Raw genomic sequence first — 19,778 nt, forward strand, 5'->3', positions numbered from 1 at the left:
ACCTACAGCTGCTGGGCTCACTGTGTTCAGGACTAATTGTCTGTGGACCCAGCTAGTCAGCTGTTGATGCATTGGCGGCCATGGTAAAATTCTTTTCAAGCTGTGAGCCATCCTGTAGTTGTTCCAAGTCCCGGAGCCAACTAGACAGTGGTCACTGCTATACTCTGCAAAGCTATAATCTAGCTTAGAGTTCCATCCCATTTTGACGTTACAACCTGCTTGCCCCTCAATGTGAAGAACGTATTGGTTTGGACTCAATTCAGATTTTTTAATTCAACATCCCTCAATCCACATGATGTCCTACTTGAAGAATCTAGTGAAGAAATTTTAGCTCCTTGATGCCAATGAAAAAGCTTGGCCTGAGTGTAAGATTTCTTTGGTGCAACCTGGCACATCGTCCTGGTCCAACTTGGAGTTTATTGTTAGGTCTCTGTGTTGTGCTAACCCAAAAGAGCCTCTCCAGATTTTTGTTATGACCATGTTCCAACTCTTGGTGATAGACTTTTGAAATAATTCAGAGACTGGTAGAGAGGCCAGTGATGATAAAAACTGAGGGAAAAAATTTGGATTTTATACGAAAAGGTCATTGGAATCAAGGAGAAATTTCAGTAGAGTATTAATATCAACCTACTTTATAAAATAAAAAGAGATAATGGGAAATAATAAAATGAGAGTGCCAGGTATGGACTACTCCCATGAGAAATATGTCAAAACCCATTTTTACAGGCAATTTACAAGTGACTAAAATACTTATGACTTCCTAGTAGATAATACCTCAGAATCATCCTCTCAACAGTTTACATATGTAAATGGAATTTTCTAATCTAGAGGCTGTCCAGATGCTGTTATAGAATTCTTTCCTTCTCCTAAATAGTTGGTCTAGATACCATAAATGATAGTCCGGGTTTTAATGGAAGCCAGAGGAACCATAATTTTGACTGGAATGGTCCTGATTATGCCATTGTCTCTGCAAAATTTTTAGCACTCCTTTCATACTCAAGTATGTTCCTATTTAGCCAACAAATTATATGATTACTCAGTGAATGTGTAACGTGAGTACAGTTAAGGATTTTCTTTAAGGTTCATCCAGTAATTAGTGATAAGATTCACTGGTTAGGTCTTGAATTATCTAGAGTGGTTGTTCTCAAACTTTAATACACATCAGAATCACCTAGAGGGCCTGTTAAACACAGATTATTGGGCCCCAACCTTAGAGTTCCTGATTCTGTGGGTCTGGGATTTGGCCTAAGAATTCGCATTTCTAACCATTTTCCAGTTGGTGTTGATGCTGCTAGCCCAGGGGAGACGCACTTTGAGGAGCACCAACTCTTTTCATCTGCTTGGATAGTATTTTGAAGACAAGGGAAAAGATTTAAGGATAGACCAAACAAGTTAAAAGAAGAATTTGATAAAATGCCTTAACATCAGGGCCTAGTAAGAGGACATCAGCTGGTGAGCTGGCTGACTACAAAGTCAGTATAATCAGATTATGGCACTTAAAGCTTTGTGATGATAACCACGTGCTGGACTCTTATGTAATTTTGAGATTTGGTGACCATTCATTAAATATTTTGCTCTCAACAACAAAAAAAAGAGCATTCTTTTTTTATTCCAAAGGAGGAATTTAAATAGACTTTTAGAAGATTTACCCATTTCTTTGTGTGAGACAAACATATGTATGTGATATATATACACATACACATACACATGCACATACACATACGTATATGTGAAGGAAAAGAGACAGTGAAGTTCAAACAGTAACAGATGCAGTTACTAAAGCAGATTTTAATTCCATTTGTTACTGTGTTGCATTTGACTCTGGTGATAAAAGATTTCTGGGAATGTTTTTTCTCTAGAAATAGTATTTTCTGTATAGACTTTGTGTGTGTGTGTGTGTATAAAATTTTCCTTGAGCTCTACATATAAATATATTATTCTTTTTTTATAAATTTATTATTAATTCTCCTACTAAGTCACATACAATGGAGATGAATATGATGATTATATTTGAGAGAAATTTCAGGAGAGTCTTGTCAAAATATCAGACAGGACTTGCAGAAAAGCTGTTTTGATTTACATTTTAGAAAGAAATTTATCAAGTTGTAGTTTAGCTGAAACATGCACTGAACTAAATTATTATTGCTTATGATTAAAGCATAAAATGGTTGTGTTATTTGAACCTCTGCTTGGTTTGAAAATCCAAACCCCTCTCTTAGGGTTACTTTTAGAAGATGAGCCTATGAAGATAACCAGACAGACTCTTATGTAAAATTGAGTATACTCTTCTGTAAGAGTCGAGCCAAAAAACTCTCAGATCTGCTCTTTCTTTGGGCTATTCTGAGTCTGGTGTCATCACTAGCTATTCAACATTTTCTCAATAGTATTTGAAACATAAATTGCACTTTTTTGTTTTCATTGTTGACTTTTTTGGATTTTAAAGAACAAGATGATCTTAATGTAAACATGCTTTTCATTGTCATAATTGAGGAGAGTAAAATCCGAAGTACATAGGTAAATACAGAATAACTGAAAGATTCAGGAAAGACATGATTAAACGGTGAACCCAGTAAAATAAAAATTGAGATGGTGACATGTTCTAAGGTCAAGAGACTTTTAAGATTGGGGATGTCTTTAGTGTTTCAGGAGACCTCCGTTGTCATCCTGGTTCTGCTCTAATCTTCTGATATGTGATTTTGGGTCAGTGGTTTAATTTAAACTACCTTTAAGGCTTCCTGCATCTCTACTAGTAAGGGATATTTGCCGAGTAGTGTGCTAGTTAATGTTTGACAACCAGTTCTAATGGTAGCGGGAAAGCCATGATGGTAGCATTTGCCTATTTCTGTGGTGTAGATATTCCCACCGTGGCTAATTTCAAGCTACCAACATAGTGTCACTGAATGCAGAGTCGGGACACAATGGCACGACCCAATTCTTTTCTCTGGGAGAACAGCTGTGGAGTTCTGGCCCAATAATCCATTTTATTTTTTTATTTTATTTTTTTTAATTTTATTTATTTATTTATTTTCCCCCAAAGCCCCAGATAGTTGTATGTCATAGTTGCACATCCTTCTAGTTGCTGTATGTGGGACGCAGCCTCAGCATGGCCAGAGAAGCAGTGTGTCGCTGCGTGCCTGGGATCCGAACCTGGGCTGCCAGCAGCGGAGCGCGCACACTTAACCGCTAAGCCACGGGGCCGGCCCCCCAATAATCCATTTTAGAGGCTGAATTATCCAGTCTGTCTATTCACATTAGTCATGCTAACTAAATATTTTGAGTTCTGTGAATGCAACCTTATCTTCCAGGAAAAGGTGTTGTCGGTCAAGTATGCATTTCCAAATACTCATTTGCTGACTTCAAAGCCCCCTTGGCTGACATACCTCCCTTTGCCCCACTCCTGCTACCCTTGCCAAAGCCACCATGAATGACCACCTGGCGACAGTGGTCTCCAAATGGGAGTCTATCATGTTCGTTCTCCATACAACAGCCAAAGTGTTCTATTTTATTGTATGTGTGTTTGTGTGTGTTTGTGTGTCTGTGTACGTGTGTATATATTTTTGCCGTAAACCAGGAAATGCCGTTTCTCTGTAGAGAGCCAAAATCCTCCTTGGCTCCCACTGTATACAGGGCTTTCCATAACTGGTCCCTGTCTACTTCTGGGACCTTAGCTCCTCCCACTCCCTGTCTCTCACTTGGCACCACACTCCGGTTACACCAACGTTCTTTCTGTTCTTCAGATATGCCAGCGTCATTTTCTGCCTTGGGGCCTTTTTGTTACTGTTCCCTCTGCCTGAAACTCTGTCCCATCATTTCTGTGCAGAGCTATCTCCTTGTCAGTCAAACATCACCTCCTCACAGCAACCTTCGTGGCCTACCCAAGCTACAGTAGCTCCGTCTCCTCCAAAGATAATCTTTCAAACCACCTGTTCTTCATAGTACTTATCCTTATCTGAAGTTACTTCATTTCTTTTCGTTTGTTGTCATCTCCACACTCTTCCTCCCCTTCATTCACCTTCCATTAGAATGTAAGCACCATGACAGCAAGGACCCTTTCCGAGCAGTTCACTGCTTTAGCCAGTGAACAGTATCTACTACACAGTAAGTGCTCATTAAATATATTTGAAGAATGGGAGGAAGGAAGGCTTTTTGCTTTGGATTAGTAAAGGGCAAAAAGAAAGGGGAATTGTTCATACTAATAATAGGTCTTATTGAAAAATTCAGGTTACCATATTCAGGTTACTATATTCATTTGTACCATATACAATAACTCCTAATCATCCATCCATTTTGCCAACAATATGTATCGAGTGCCCTTGATGTACAGATTCTATCAAATGGAAGATGCAAGAAGAAATCAGAAACAGATACTGCCCTCAAAAGGGCTTATATACACCAAACAGTTCACACATTTCTCCTCTGTGTAATTGATGACCCCATCATTGATTAATAATGTCATAATTATTACATAATTACATTTTATAAAATATAATTATTATATAATAGTTAGCTATATGACTTGGATAAGGACCTTAGCCACTCTAGTTTAAAGTTTTATCATCTTTATTCTGGACAAAATTGGCTGGTGTTAAATTAACACTTGGCCCTATTAATTCCTTGACATGTATACCAGTTGGAGTTCTTTAAACAATAGCAACTGACTCTGGTTATCTTAGGGAGAAAAGGCATTTGTGGAAGAGATGTACTGAATTAAGAGGAGAGACAACCAGGCTCACTATGGGCAGAATCCAAGCAAAGTGAGCTGGCCAGAAGGTCCCGCCTGGGAATAACCTGGCTGGAGGGAAGGTGCCACGGCCACTGCTGCTGTGCCCTAGAAGTTGGCCCTGGCACTGATGGCATCACCACAGCCAGAAGTCACTGCTGCAACCATTGTGGACAAAAGGAATTCTGTAATGTGCTTGCTTCTTGGCATCACGTGTTCCACGTCAAAATCTCAGGCAGGAGCAACCCATGGGTCACTCTTAGGTCATGTGACTGGACTCTAGCTGCCACAGAGAGGACAGTTTGGGTCAGCCTTTTTAGCTTCTAGAGCAGGAAGCTGGACCCAGCCTTCCACCAAGACACCACAGTGGTGGTCTCCTCAGTCATAGGAAGGGCTGCAGATGCTGGGCAGTCAAAAGTTGGACAAATGCCCACACAAGTGTTCAATACTCTGATGAAGAAATCTCCCCAATTAGAGGAAATTTCTTTCCCAGTGAGACTTGCAAATGCTCATACTTCAAATTATTTGCAGAAAAAAATAAATATTTATGTTCTCTGATAAAGAGGCTAAGAGATTAAATATGAAAATTAATAAATAATAAGATTAAGAAAGTGTTAAAGTCCCAATGATAAACATATAGATTAAGTGGAGTTACAAATTTACAGGAAAAGAAACACACAAACAGGCAGGGAAATGACTGGCTCTGAGGAAGTCTGGGTAGGACCTTGGAGCTGTCTGACATCCCTGACAGTCTCCTCTGATGCACAAGCTTTACTTATTTCTTTCTTTTTCATTTGTTGTCAGAATGTTTCTCCCTAAACAATTATGTAGGAAAAACAGCAGTAGGGATCTAGGGTAATGGCGGAGCAGGCCCTTGAGTTCCTTGATCACTCTACATAGCTGGGTGGCAGACGAGCTCCCCATACTGAATCACCAGACCTTTGACTGATTGGGTCCCGGTCCCTCCATCTGGTACTGCTGTGTATCTCAGAATCAGCTCGCTGATGACTCAAAGCAGCTCTGGGTGCTGGGCTCCGCTCCCATCTCTTTGAGTGTTCCCCACCCTGCTTGCTACTCATGTTTGGGTCCAATGCCCCATTCTCTATCGCCTCCCAGCAATCCCACATCATAGGTGCCCCACAGCCAGAGCCCTTCTGCCCCTTGGTGTTCTCACTTCCCCACCTAGCAATCCTGCTGGTTATTGACAAGAGGCCTGTCGCTCTCCAGCTGCCCTAAGCTGCTGTTGGATCCAGGCCCTCTTAGACCCTCTCCAGCCATGGACCACTCTCTCTTCTCATTGTGACTCCATCCCTGGGTCCCTGACAGCTGGGAACAAATCAGGACCCCATCTTTCACAGATGTAGCTCATGTGCTGTGTAGACACCCAAGGGCCATGGTTAGCTACATCAGGGTTGAGAAGACTGAGACCAAAAGAGAATCAGTCAGCAGTTTCGCTTCTGTGTGCATCCACTGCCCTCCCAGTGTGGATGGACAGGAAATTGCTGAGGCAGCATTGGGAAGGAAGGAGTAAGGAGGAATGGGCAAAAGAAGCAAGGTGGGTTCCCTGGGGCTGAGGTTTCTGCTCCCAGTCCAACCTATTGTCCACCAGCCACTCACCACCACGGGCACAAAGCTAAGCCAAAGGGTCCTCGTCACACTTTGTAGCAACACCTATTTTTCCAGGTCACTGCCGAGAGCCCCACTTTTCAAAATTGGTGCATTTTCAGGTTACTGAGATAGGTAGGCCTTGAAGAGCACAGTTTTATCAACCTTCCAAATAGCCCAGGCCCACCATCTGGCGTGCAGATCACCCTCAGGGGCGACTTTTTGGCCGGCATAGTGCATGCAGTGCCTCTCGCCCATTGCAGAAGGCCGCAGTCCTCACTTCTGGCTAACTTGAGCAGTACCTGGTTCCCCGACCAGTCTGGAAACATTCTAAGGATGGGAATCTTGACCCATGAGTCTTTGAAACTCCAGAGCCCAGCACTCTTCCTGACACTCTTTTGTAAAAGTTTATTGAACTATTTTGATCCTCTTTTCAGGCAAGAGGTCCATACTCAGCTGCTTCACTCTGGCTCCCTAAGGTGAGGAAGCCACAGAGAGAGGGGCCTTCAGGCTTTCAGCTCTGCAGAGGCCGGAGCCTGCAGGGCCCTGATGCCCTCCTGCACGCCGCATGCTGCGAACAGGTCATGCCCCGCTCCCACCACAGCCATGCTCCATATAAAACAAGGGGGTTGTAGAATTGGACCAGCTTCCGGTGCCTCCCAGGTGTAACTTTTTGATTCCAAACCTGTGGCCCTGCTGAGATCAATAGTCCGGTTAAATCATTTTTCATCCCAGCACTCCTCTCCTTCATCTGCACTTTTGCTGGACCTATTTTTCTCTCTGCCTTGGGGAGCAGTGACTAAATTAAATAGGCTTTGTCCCTGGAAGGCTCTCGGGCCAGCAGCCCCCTTCCCATCAACAACCTGGAGGTGGTGCCGTGGAAAGGGGGCCAGGCAGGAGCACAGCAGTGGCACCAGTGGCTGTTGCTGGTTGAGCATTGTTAGGTGCTGTGCACGTCTATAAGGTAAGGGCTCCAACCGCTGTGCATGTTGCCTCTGCAGTCCAAGGACACTTTATGTTTGTATAGTGCTTTATAACATTCAAACCCCTTTCACATACGCAATGCAAATTTGATATCTGAGCATTTAGATTTTTAAAATATTTCAAGGTATGACAATGACACTGTAAAGGGATTTGTTGCTTTACAAAACCATTCAATACAGGTTTGCTTTGGATAACTAACACATTTATAATTTCTCAATCCACACAAATTTGGTACTCTCCCATGTTTTCAGGAACCCACCAGTTGCAGAAGGTAAAATGCAGGGAGCTACAGAAGAAAGACATAGTTAATAAGGGCTGGCAAATAAATCTTCCAGTCTTATAACATGGTATTTTTCTAATGCAGCAAAATTTACTCTTCTTCTCTCCCTCTTTTTAGAATGAGTTGCTAAGGTTTTCATTTATTTGTCAATCCAGGAATATAGTGTTTTAATTTGAAAAGATACAGCTGGATCCTTTCTTTCACCCCCAGTTCCTAAAGTTTGTCAAAGAAGTGTATGTTTTCATTCTCCTTCCTCATGAACCCAGGGCCTACATCTGCACCCCTGTGAGAACCCGTCTTTTTGTTGCCCACATTGAGCAACACTTGTCGTATACAGGTGGGATGTTCACTAGGAAACAGGCCAGAAACTCAGATGTTAATGTTGTGGGTGTCTTTTAATTTTTTGAGGTAATACCTAACCTGCCAGCAAGGCCCCCATGTTGGTATGAGGGTGAGAAGCCCACCATGCCCCTACTTCATTGAGCAGAGACTGGGATGGAGTACATGAAGCACTCTCTTATCCAAACTTCAGGAAGAATCCTTGTTCCAGATTATTTTCCTAGGTCTGAAGTTCCAGGAAAGCAGGAATGGTTCTCAGGGACCTTCCAGTAAGTAGGTAGTAGTTGGCATTGCTAGTGTTCTTTTTGAGGGCCATTTCTACTGACCTCTTCAGACCAAAAGTGCAAAAAGAGGAATGCAGTGGGTCATGCTGAGGCTTTGGGGAAATGGTTATACGCTAGCCTTGGACGCTTTGCAAATGCTTTTAGAATGGAAAATGCAGTAGAAACCTGAGGCGCTGAAGAGGATGATAACCAAGGAAAACCTTAGCAAATGGTCTTGTGACAGCACATTATAAGCATAGCCCTAGAGTCTGGAAGCAGAGGTGAAGGTACTTATTAAACGGTTTATTGATATTCCATTACCATGTAATACAATACATGATATGTTCAACATGTTACCCCTCATTAGTGATATTTCAGAGCACTCTGCAAAATTACAGTGCATGTCAAGTGCTTATGCTTTTCCATCAGTCCCTGCACATGCATCTCTGATACAATGCCTAGAAGGTTTGTTGTTCTGATTTTCAATAAATAAACCTTTAGTATATCCTAGAAGAAGTAATCAAGGGGGTTCAAGTTATAAAATATACATATGTATAAAATTCTCACTGTAATCTCAGTTTTCTTTGGCAAGTTCAGAAGCTAAGCATTGACATCACCATTAGACATGGAGAAGTATTTCAGTGCAGTGAAAGGAGCACAGGATTTCCAATTGCACAGGGTGGAGGCCAAAGCCTGGCCCAGCCACTTACAACACTTGTGTGACCTTGGGCAAGCAACTAATCCTCTTCCTGCCTCAGTGTTGTCATCTGTAAAGTGGGGATGGTAAAAGTCTCTACCTATGGAATTGCTGTGAGTACTGGCCATAGTATGACTAAGTGTCTGACACTTGCTAGGCAGCCAGCAAATGAGATCTATTACTGTGATGTAGAATACAGTGCTTCCTTTCTCTTTAGCTTATGTGCAGGCAACTTTGAATGTGTACCTAGTAGAGCTAAAAAGACATAAGACAATATCCCCAATGTTTGGCTCACTGAAATCAATCTCATTTCTTCTTAATATCCTTCTGATGTGGAAAGAAATTATTGTAATCTTTACTTCTTCTTATGGTCCATTAAGCATCAACAGGCATAGATTATGTACGAGCTATTCCACTACGTAAGATGGCAGAGCTTGTCCAGAAGTGGAAATCGAGTGCAGGGATGTCTGCCACCATCGTGTTGTAAGGCCTCAAGGAAACCTAAACTTTCTAGGTTTCAGGCTGGGCATTTGTAATATGCTGAGCTTGGTTTATGTGGTTTTGAGATTGCTTCTAGTCTAAATGCTATGTTTCTGTTTGCTCACTTGGCGAGCTCAAGGCTTGTCTCAGCAATTTGATTTTTAAATCTTTCCTTGAATTCATAGCTCACAGAATGACGAGCTGGAAGAGACACAGAGACCACCTAGGGTAACATTCTGGTTTTATAGATGAGGAAATAGGGACTCAGAGAGTAAGGTTTCCCCCCCCCCACACCCTTTATATCACATAGCTAGTTTTTGGCTGAGCTAAAACCAGAACCCAGGTGTCCTGACTTCTAGGTCGGTGCTCTTTCCCTTATACCACATTGCCTCTTTCCCACAAATGGGGTATCACATTCAAGAACCAAATATGAAAACATAGCATAGCTAAGATTTGACTGACACTCACAATCTAATCATTTTATTGAATAACTACAAAATTAAGTAAGACAAATTGATCTGTTGAAAGGACTATTTGAAAGATTTTTACAGTTCTATCTATTGATCTTCTAGTCATCTAGAAAGATACATTATTATCAGAATTTAGGAATAGCAAGAGGGTTATGGTTGGCCTGCTCTGTGTCCTAAAGGGACTTCTCAGAGACATTACTAGTTCATTGCTGGGCTTTGCATTTTAGAAACCTCGAGAAGCTCTGTATTTCCACTCACCAAGTTCCTAGGATCATACTTTGTAACCGCAGAATCTAACAGTTAATCTGCAGCTTCCCTGACTTTATACTACCTTGTGGTCAAATATTTTCATTCCTGGTGAAATAAGGAAGTGATTTCATATTGACTAACGAAAGTCAACATGGGAATCTACTAGTCATGTGCATAATCACAAGATGTACATAGTATATATGAGTAACTGAGAAATAACAGATCAAATCCAACTGCTTTGTTAGATGGTGGGCACATTACAAGTCGACATGGTGAGGGAGTGGTGTCTTGTTAGCCAGTCACTCTCCTCAGGCTGAGCCTTCCATGGAAGCCACTCATTGTACCATTAGAGCAGAGAGAGGAACTTTTGAGTGTTTAGTTGGGAGCCACTTTCTATGAAAAAGTATATGTGGCATTTATTCAGAGGACGCTGTTGTATTTGAGTTAATTTTGGTGAAAAGAATGTACTTTCTGCATTAATTTTGAAGAAACATAAGTTGTGAAAATTATTTTTAAAAGACAAGGTTTATTCATAAAAAGAGGACAAAAAACAATCAATTTAGGTTGGGTTTTTGTTTTTTTTTTTTCCATTTTTGTGAGAGAGGTAAAACATTCAGTGCAGGTCCCTGAAAAATTGGGAAAAAGAACCAAATGATATACAAGAGAAGGGAGGAATGAAACAAAAAGCAGAAAAATATGAGAGAAAAGACTGAGGAAAAACAGACAAAAATAGTAAGATACAAGAAGTGAAAGAAAGAAAGATGAGAAAAACCAAATGAGAGTTAGAAGAGAGAATGACTTTTAGGGACTAAGAGAAAGGACATCAGAGCAGTGTGGCTTCCTACTGAGCACGTAAGCACAGCTTGTCATTATTTTTATCCTTTGATTGAAGTCTTACTCTCCACCTAGACTGTCAATTCCATGAGCGCAGAATTGTGCTGGGCTTTACTCACTATTGTTTTCCCAGTGCCTAGCACAGACATAGTAAACACAGTAAGAATTAGTAAATGAGTGGATGAACAAAGGAACAAGTGAAGAAAATGTGTAGGGAAAGAGAGTCCCGTGGCTCAAAGGGCTGGGCGATGGTCCTCTGAGAGCTGCCTGTTGTTTCCTCAAAAGCAAGAGACTGGACAGATCCCGGCCCCGTTTCTTTGGAGGCAGTTTCACAAAGTCTCACTCATGTTCTTTCTCTTTGGCAGAGTCACAGTCTGCTAATCATTAGGACAAGGGTTTTGCCTCTGCTTCTTTTGGAAACTTTCTGAAAGTTGATGTTCTCACTATCCTCACCTTGGGTTTCACCATGACACCTGGTACCTTCTCACCCCTGGTCCAGCTCTCTGAGGCTTTCAAACCCTTCTGTTCCAATAGCCCTCTCCTGGAATCCCTATCCTGTTACAGACCAGCTCTCCTCTCCCAGAATGCTGCCTTCTTGGCTCTCCTCTTCTCTTTTAGCCCACCGGTGACAGCTGCCTATTTTCCCAACCCCTCTGTGCTGAGGGCCCCAGAACAGGGTCAGCAGACTGGGCTCCCCATAGCCAAGAAATCATCACGTCTTCACCCTCGCATGGAAATGCAATTTTCAAGCCCTTCCTATCACTGTCCTCTAATACCACCTGGTCATTCCCATACATTCATCACAGATTTTGGCCCTTGGCCGCCCACAGCCTCCTAATTTACCCCAACTACTGATCTCCTTCAGGATGACTTTAGGGGCTTTGTGCACGATTCATCCAAAAGATGAGCCTTTGCAAATTCAGTGATTTTTTATTGAGGTAAAATATACATAACATAAAACTTCCCATTTTGGCCATTGTGAGTGTACAGTTTTGTGGCATTAAGTACATTCACATTGTTGTGCAACCATCACCACCATCTGTCTCCAGAAAATTTTCATCTTCCCCAACTAAAACTCTACACCCATTAAACACTAACTCCCTAAATTCACTGATATTTTATCAGATTTAAGGCACTCTCACCTAGAATTTTCATTTCCTGAGGTTGTTCTATCTTCAGAATTTTAAATTTTATTATTCCACTTTTTGTCCACAGTGTCCTATCCTGTCAAGAGACCTCAATGCAGACAGGTCTGTATTGGGATCCCAGCTAAACCATTTGCTATCCTCAGTTTCTTCATTTGTAAAATTCAGATAATAGATAGTATTGTAGATAATATAGATACTAGATAGAATATAGAACTTAAGTTCATTGGATTGTTGAAAGGATTAAGTGCTTATAGAGCATTTATAGAATAGGTCTGTTCTTCTCCATTCTTTCTACTAGTCCACATGTTAATAGTTCTCACTCCAACCACTGCTTTGCTGGTATTCCTAGCTTCCCCACACCTTTGTCTTTCTGATACCCATTCCAGAGACATACCATCTTGTATCAGTCCAGCTCTCTGCCTCAACGGCACATCCACCTGGGCTGTTGGTAAATAATCGTCTTTGCTGGAGTCTTTCAAGGCACAGTCTCCCACTCAGCTGGGCCATCCATCCTGCCCTGAAAGCATTTAATGGGCCTCTATTTGGTTTCCTCTTCCCATTCCCCACAAAAGTTCATTTCAGAGCTTTCCCTGCCACTCCATCTCCCTACCCTGCCACTAGCCCAGTGGTGATCATTTATCTTCTCCGTCTGCATGGACCAGAGTTCTTAAACTTTAGTGTGCGTAGGGATGATGCATGTCCCCTAAGAGCTTCTGATTTGGTAAGAGGTGGTGGGGTTGGAATCTGCAATTTTAATAAGCAACCCCAGGGGATTTTGATATACACAGCGCACAGTCCACTCTTCGTGGAGGGCTGTCCTAAGCCACAAGCATCTTGAAAGCAGGCATCTTGTCTTATCTGATTTTCATCTCTAAATACTTGATGACAGATGTTGAAGGATTGATTGAATGAATGAATCTGATTGTCACTCTGCACTTCAGAATAAGTTACCATTCTCCTTTGAAATGCTACTTAGCTACAGCTGTTTAAATGCAGTTTAAAACTCTTTAATGTGTTTTTTTAATTGAAGAATAATTGACATACAATATCCAGTTAGTTTCAGGTGTACATCGTAGTTAGTGATTCGATATTTATATCCATTATGAAATAGTGGATACTAGATGGGGGAGGGGTTGGGAGGGCGGGCAAAATAGGTAAAGGGGATTAAAATATAATCCCCAGTTATAAAATAAATAATCCATAGGGATGTAATGTATAGTATAGGGAATATAGTCTTTAATATGTTTTATCCTTATTCCTTTATCGGTCGGCCCTTTTCACTGCCATTGGGGGTAGGGAACTCTAAAGAATTTGTTATTTTCTGTCTAACAACAACAACTACCACAAAAAGCCAGCCCAAGGGCCAGGTGAGATTGAGACAGAAGTGTAGAGATTCATAAGCTAGGCATTTTCATGTATCTTAGGGAAAGAAAGCACTCTGGTAATTCTTGTTCTAGGGATCCCCCAGGCAGAAGTCGTTGTAGCCACTGCCATGGGCTTTTCCGGAATGGAAAGAATCTTAAGCAGGAGGGTCACTGTTAGGGATGCTGGTAGAAGGTAACAGAGAAATAGAGAGGTAAATAGAGATACAGTCTAACATACCAAATCAGTGGTGGAAAGGCTCACCTGGCTTCAAATCCTAGCGCTGCCATTTACTAGCTCGTAACATGGATAATTAAACTATTAGGGCCTCTTATTTCCTCATCTGTAAAATGGGGACAATATGATTTACCTTGCAAAGTTTTTTGAGGATTGAAAAATGTAGTGTAGGTAATGCACAGTGATTCTATGATGTTAGGCAATCAGGTAGAGTTTTCAAGAGAGCTGGGTATCTGGTTAAACTTTCTGTCTCTACCACAATGAAGGGGAAACATAGACACAAATACACATACACACACACACCCCTAAACCCAGTCTGCCTAGAAAAACAGAAGTGGCACCAGCATTGCCCTCTGGGGAAGTTTAAGTCTGAAACCTCACCCCTACTCGTAATAAAATGTTTCCAAAGGGAGCAGACAGAGTAACGTAGGGCCATGCCCTCCCACTTCTCTCTTCCCTGAGTAGAGCTCAGAGCCTGTCTTGGGGAAGTGGGAGGTGAACTAGTGTGGGTGGCTGGAACTGAAACATCTCTTTCACTATCCTCCTGCTTCACCACCGCTTTCTCTTCTGTGCCAGGGGGGAGGGAGAAACAGCTCATGCCTATACTGTACCCACACACACTTGGATCTGCTCTCTCCAGCCTCCAGATCTGCTCTTTCCTACCTCATCATTCATCAAGATTCACTGAATGCCTGTGGGGTTGAGGACGCTGTTCTAAATGCTTTATCCAGGACCTCCCTGGGAGCCCATAAGAAGTTTGTTCCAAAATTTAAGATCTTCCCCCAGCTCCTGAAGACCAATGTTCCTCAACTTCCTTCCCACCCTCAGCCCCGCCCCACCCCTGGGAAGAAAGAATACCTTTTGCTTTGAGTGCTAAGAAGCTTTGATTTAAATGTTAATAATAATGAGCACCTATAAACATTCTTTACAGAACTTCAGTCTCCCTTCCATATTTATTCGCTTGTTCCTGAACATTTATTTGCTCGTAGGAGAAGAATTTGGACTGGTTTCCTCGGATGCGAGCCATGTCCCTCGTTAGCAATGAAGGTGACAGTGAGCAAAATGAGATTCGGAACCTGCAGGAGAAGTTGGAATCGACCATGAGTCTGGTCAAACAGCTGTCGGGTCAGCTGGCAGAGCTCAAGGAGCAGGTCAGAGCCCTCAGGGAGATGGAGCTGGGGCAGCGGGGGGTGGAATCATTCACCGCCTTGAGTGAGGGGAGACCCAGAGACTCCCGGGAGCAAGATTGTTATCCACAGAGGAACGCAAATGCCAATAAAGAAACCCCATGTTGTGCTGTAAGAACCGTGTCTCAGCAAGCAGCGGCTTCTCCTCATCCCACCTCCCCATCTTAGGTGCCACTCCTCCCTCTGTGGAAGGGGGAAGAAAGGAGCAAATGCCAAACACAAGGCCCTCTTTGGACTTTTTGATAGAAAATCCTATTTTCTGCCCTCACAGCAATTACTAAACTCATCGGAAAGGCAGATCATCATTAGTATCTGTCATTTCGATGCTATAATCAACTGCTTCATCATGTAAAATTGTTCGCATTAGTAAAAACAATATCAAAAGTAACTGTGGTAGCTGTTAAAATGACTGTGGTGATGGCAAAGGCTGCTTTAAAAGAACCGTGGTTCCTGTTTCTTAACCACAGAAGGGGGTTTGCTTTTTTCCTCTGTTTATAGAAATTCACTTTAAAAAGATATTTTTCCTTTTTTTGATAAATATATGGTATATGATGCGGGACAGACTGTGGGTGTTTGGGAAATATTAACCCCAAACTGTGTGGCCCCCCCCAGCACTGGGAAAGAATGAGAAAATCAGCTGAACACACTCTCTCTTTTCCCCCAGATGACAGAACAAAGGAAGAATAAGCAGAGACTGGGCTTTCTCGGATCAAACACACCCCATGTGAATCATCACATGCCACCACACTGATACCATGGGGGGAAGCCGTGACTAGCCTTTCATCAGTGTCCTGCCTGATCACTGGATAAAGAACTGAGATGGAGGGGAGTGAACAGTGCCTATTGTTGAAAAGTTAAAAACAACCAAGTGCCAAGATGTTGAGTGCTTTAGCTCCGAGAACAATTTATGACTGTGTTTGCATGGTTGAGAAGACCAAACTTAAAATGCAACCGCTAGAAACACACGTCACGCATTCTTAATGCGACGTGAAGTAGCTTGCTCAAATGGACCAAGGGGCAGGGAGAGGCACGGTGGAAGGAGATGCAGCGCAGGGAGAACTACTTTTTGCTAAATCGATAAGAGTCAGTTTTGTCTTTAATACTGACTGCAACCTTGGTCATGGTTGATTGGAATTTATTTCTTTTAATTATGGCATATAGGTCAGTGATGCAGGAAGTCATACTTTGTGGCTAAGTTTTACTAAGGAAAATAACTGAAAAGATTAAAAGTGAGAGTTGCGAAGAAAAATGTTAATGCTTCCAAACTGTAGCTGTCACAAGGCAATTTCCTTATTTGTAACATGCAACACAATGGATTTACAGCTCTAGGAACTTAGTGCTTTGGAGCCTAGGGCCCTCACGCTGACAACACAACTGGAATGTGATTGCTTTCTCCCAGATTAAGAGAGTCTCTGTCAATATGGAGCACAAATGGAGATTTTCATGTAACTTGTTAAAAACATGTTTTAAGTCATGTATAGGCTAAGATTTTAAAAGAGCTGGGGAAGAAAAAACTGACAGTAAGCCCCAGGGAAGAATTTTTTGAGAACATATGTATGCTATTAAAATATATTGAGATTAATAAATGAAAATGCTTACAGGTGACAGGAAATATAAAGAAACTTATGATGGTGGCATTGCCTTTTATAAATGTGGAGTAAAAGCTATTTGATTCATGTTTGCTGTGCTTAAGGAACTGAGTGGTTTTATTTATCCTATTCCTGCAGTTAGGAAAAAAAAATCCAAGAAATGTATTGAATACTCGAGAAAATGCAGCATTTCAACTGCATATTTTAAACTGTATCAGTAAGAGCTTTTGGAAATGTAGAAAGATAATAATCTCTTCCCCAAATTTTATGTTAAATTATGCAACCAGAATTTGTGGAGGGAGAAAATAACCTGCCCTGCTCATATTAGTCTTAGAGACTATGCTTTTAGAATGTTAAAGCAAAATTCGGATAGTGAAATTGTTAGGAGAACTGCTGTGTGGCAAGGGAGCAAGGCACAAGGCACCAGACTCTGGGACATGCTTTGCAAGTTGACCTTCTGGCCTTTGCCCCCTCAAGAACAAAACATTGCCTCTAGAGTCTTTAAACTCTCCAATTATTACCACCAAGATTTAAGGTCCAGACAGGGTTTGCTATGACCATTTTTAAAGCTTTTGGATTGTTTTAGTATAGTTTAAGCTATTGGCTCCTAAAATTCTCAAATCATGGTCTAGGTAGATTGTAAAGAATCCTTCTTCCACACACTGTTAAAATGTAGACTTGGAGTGAAGCTGTTGAAACCCAGAGTGATGAATTTTTGCATTGAATCCACTGGTACCACCCCAGTACCTCCCCAAGTTAAGAATTCCTCACTTTGACCTGATAGTATTTTTCCTGACCAGTCGCCAAAGGACCATGATCCAAAGATACTAAGCAATTGAGATATTTATCTGCGTGCAGCACGGGACTTTGGACCTAGTAAGGCATTCAATAAATATATGAGAAATTCCACTGTCATTCAATTACCCTTAATTCTTTATTAAAACTTTAAACAATCTCACATATTTGATTTTTTTAAATGGCTTCCCCAAAATTGAAGTAGACCAAGGCAGCCATTTTTTTTTAATCCAAGACCATCATTGTTATTAACAGTATTAAATGAAAAGTACACTTTAAAATATTTTAATTAGGCGGAGTTTTGCATGTAGGGAAAAGAAGAGAAAAGTGGTGAATATTGGCTATATTCCAGTATAGGAACCTATCTCTGATTCAGGACAGAATAAAATATTTCTGATGTCTGAACATTAAGAGAATAAATTAGTTAGTTTGGATGAGAGCAACCTATCTTTCAGATGAACTATCTCATCTTTTTTTACACTGTGATAGTTCTTTTTTTATAGAGAGTAAGTCATTAGGTGTATAACTGCTATCCAGAAATGGCCTAACCTCTCCAACCATTGTGTCATGGCCACTCTCTGTTTCACAGCATATTTTCTTCTATGGAAGTATCCAAAAGAGATAGCAACTAACAAGACTCGTATTTAATCAAAACTGAAATATTTCTCAGTCATGTTTCTCTTTCTTTCCTGCCTAGATACTTAGAGATTATAAAACAAAATAAACAAAAACAAGCAAACAAAAAAGGCATTTTCCAGGCTATTAAATTCATGATGGAGAAGATAGTCATGGGGAAATTTGAGATTGGCTATAAATTTATATTTGTTTTGTGTATGTTTGTTAATGCAACTGGAATATTTGACCTAGGCAAGTCTCAATTAACGTTCTCATATTTATATAGTGATATTAAAATAAATACAATCATCTTTGATTTTGACGTTAAGGGAAATGTTTTACTGTTTAGTTATTAAAATTCATATTGGTTTAAAAGTATCAGTTTCTGCTGAACATAATTTTTAATTTCAAAAGGATTTTATTCCTCTGCAGTTCCATTCTGAGGCCCAACAGTTTAATGCAAGTGTGTTTCCTTAATTAAAAGATCAATTTTAAATGAGAACAAATGTTTGTATCATATAAGACTATAAGAGTAATAAATAAATTGTATACATGTAAAATTCATCATAGTTTTACCCCTTAAAAAAGTTAGTTTGGAAAAGGGCTTATTTTCTTTCACATTGAAACTTTTTGTTGGTGACGAGGATGTGGTTTCTAGGAGATTGTTGATAATATCAGGAAGATATTTCATTCAAGTCAGAACTAATTGTGTGCTTATTTCCATATTCTCAGCTCACAACTCATTGCTTTGGCTGCTCTCCTTGTTTTATAATTGTTTTATTACAAACAGTAATGCAGTAGGTCCAACCCCCTTTCCCCCCACCCGATGGTTGAGAATGAGTGGAGAGGCTGGGGATCTGGAGATTTGGGGAGGGATGGTGAAGATTGGGACTTTAGTAGGACTAGAGAAAAGAAGGAATAAATGGTAGATAAAACGAAAAAGGGCTTACCTGCCGGGGCCCAGTTGAGTGGGATGTAAGTGAGTAAATATTTCAAGGCATGTTGATATAACAGGTTACAGGCTCCAGAGATAACCTTTAAACAGGCAGAGAACCGTGCTTTGTGGAGAGCAGCTATAAGAGGTGTGCTTCCCTCCAGCTAGTCTTAAATCTTTAGGGAATAACAAATTGGCATATTCTGATGCACAGACCGGTTCCACAAGATACAATGCAAAACGAAGTGGAGCAGGCATCTTAAACCAACACAGATGCCTACAGGAGCCAGGCAGGTGACTAAAATGCGTGAAATTGTGAGGTGCACATCATATGTAAGGGGTGGGGAGACTGTGGTGAGCTTTCTCTTTGCAAAATTTGACAACTAATTCCAGTTTTTAGAAAAAGCCTGAGGCCAATTGAGGCCCACTAGTCACTCATTTGCTATCTCTGAAATAACTGTCAATAAAGCCACCCCATTTGGTAGAAGAAAACACACGATACCAAAACCAAGCAGAGGCGCTAAAATGCATCTGAAACTTGAGAAATCTGAAAACAAATTCAGGTATCATCTCTGAACTGGAGTGTTTCCACAGACTTGAATAATTTATAAAATTATCATACCAGTACTTCTCATATCACCTGTAGACTTTTTTTTCCTGCAGTAGAGGGTTACTATACTTGCCTCAAAAAACATGATTCTAATATAATATGTCAAGACCAGATAAGTATAATTTATAAATTGTTATTAATAAAATTGGATTTGTGTAACCTTCTTGCGTGTGATACTTTAAGGGCTTTATTCATTTCTTACCGTGTTTCTAAATAATATATCCATTGGTATGAAAGTCATTATTATTGCTATTTTATGTAGTGAGACATGGGGGACAAAAAATTTGGTGACTTGAACCACACTGATGAGCCAATCCACATGGACCACTGTGCCCACCACTTATTGGGAATTGGCCAAATCCCCAATTGGCCAACACCTA

At 41.0% G+C, this 19,778-nt stretch overlaps 1 protein-coding gene across 1 annotated transcript in view; it reads left to right on the plus strand.

Moving 5' to 3' along the window:
* The window catches only part of ITPR2 (inositol 1,4,5-trisphosphate receptor type 2), a 463,296-nt gene extending 443,741 nt beyond the window's left edge, over positions 1-19,555 (plus strand). The window contains exons 56-57 of the mRNA XM_004435465.3: positions 14,658-14,819; positions 15,520-19,555. Of these exons, the coding sequence (XP_004435522.1) occupies positions 14,658-14,819; positions 15,520-15,606 (249 nt within the window). The 3' untranslated portion in view covers positions 15,607-19,555. The remainder of the gene's footprint in view (positions 1-14,657; positions 14,820-15,519) is intronic.
* Positions 19,556-19,778: the final 223 nt, after the last annotated feature.

The sequence above is a fragment of the Ceratotherium simum genome, chromosome 17 (assembly GCF_057802395.1).
Source record: "Ceratotherium simum simum isolate JZ-2026a chromosome 17, ASM5780239v1, whole genome shotgun sequence".
Lineage (NCBI taxonomy): Eukaryota > Metazoa > Chordata > Mammalia > Perissodactyla > Rhinocerotidae > Ceratotherium > Ceratotherium simum.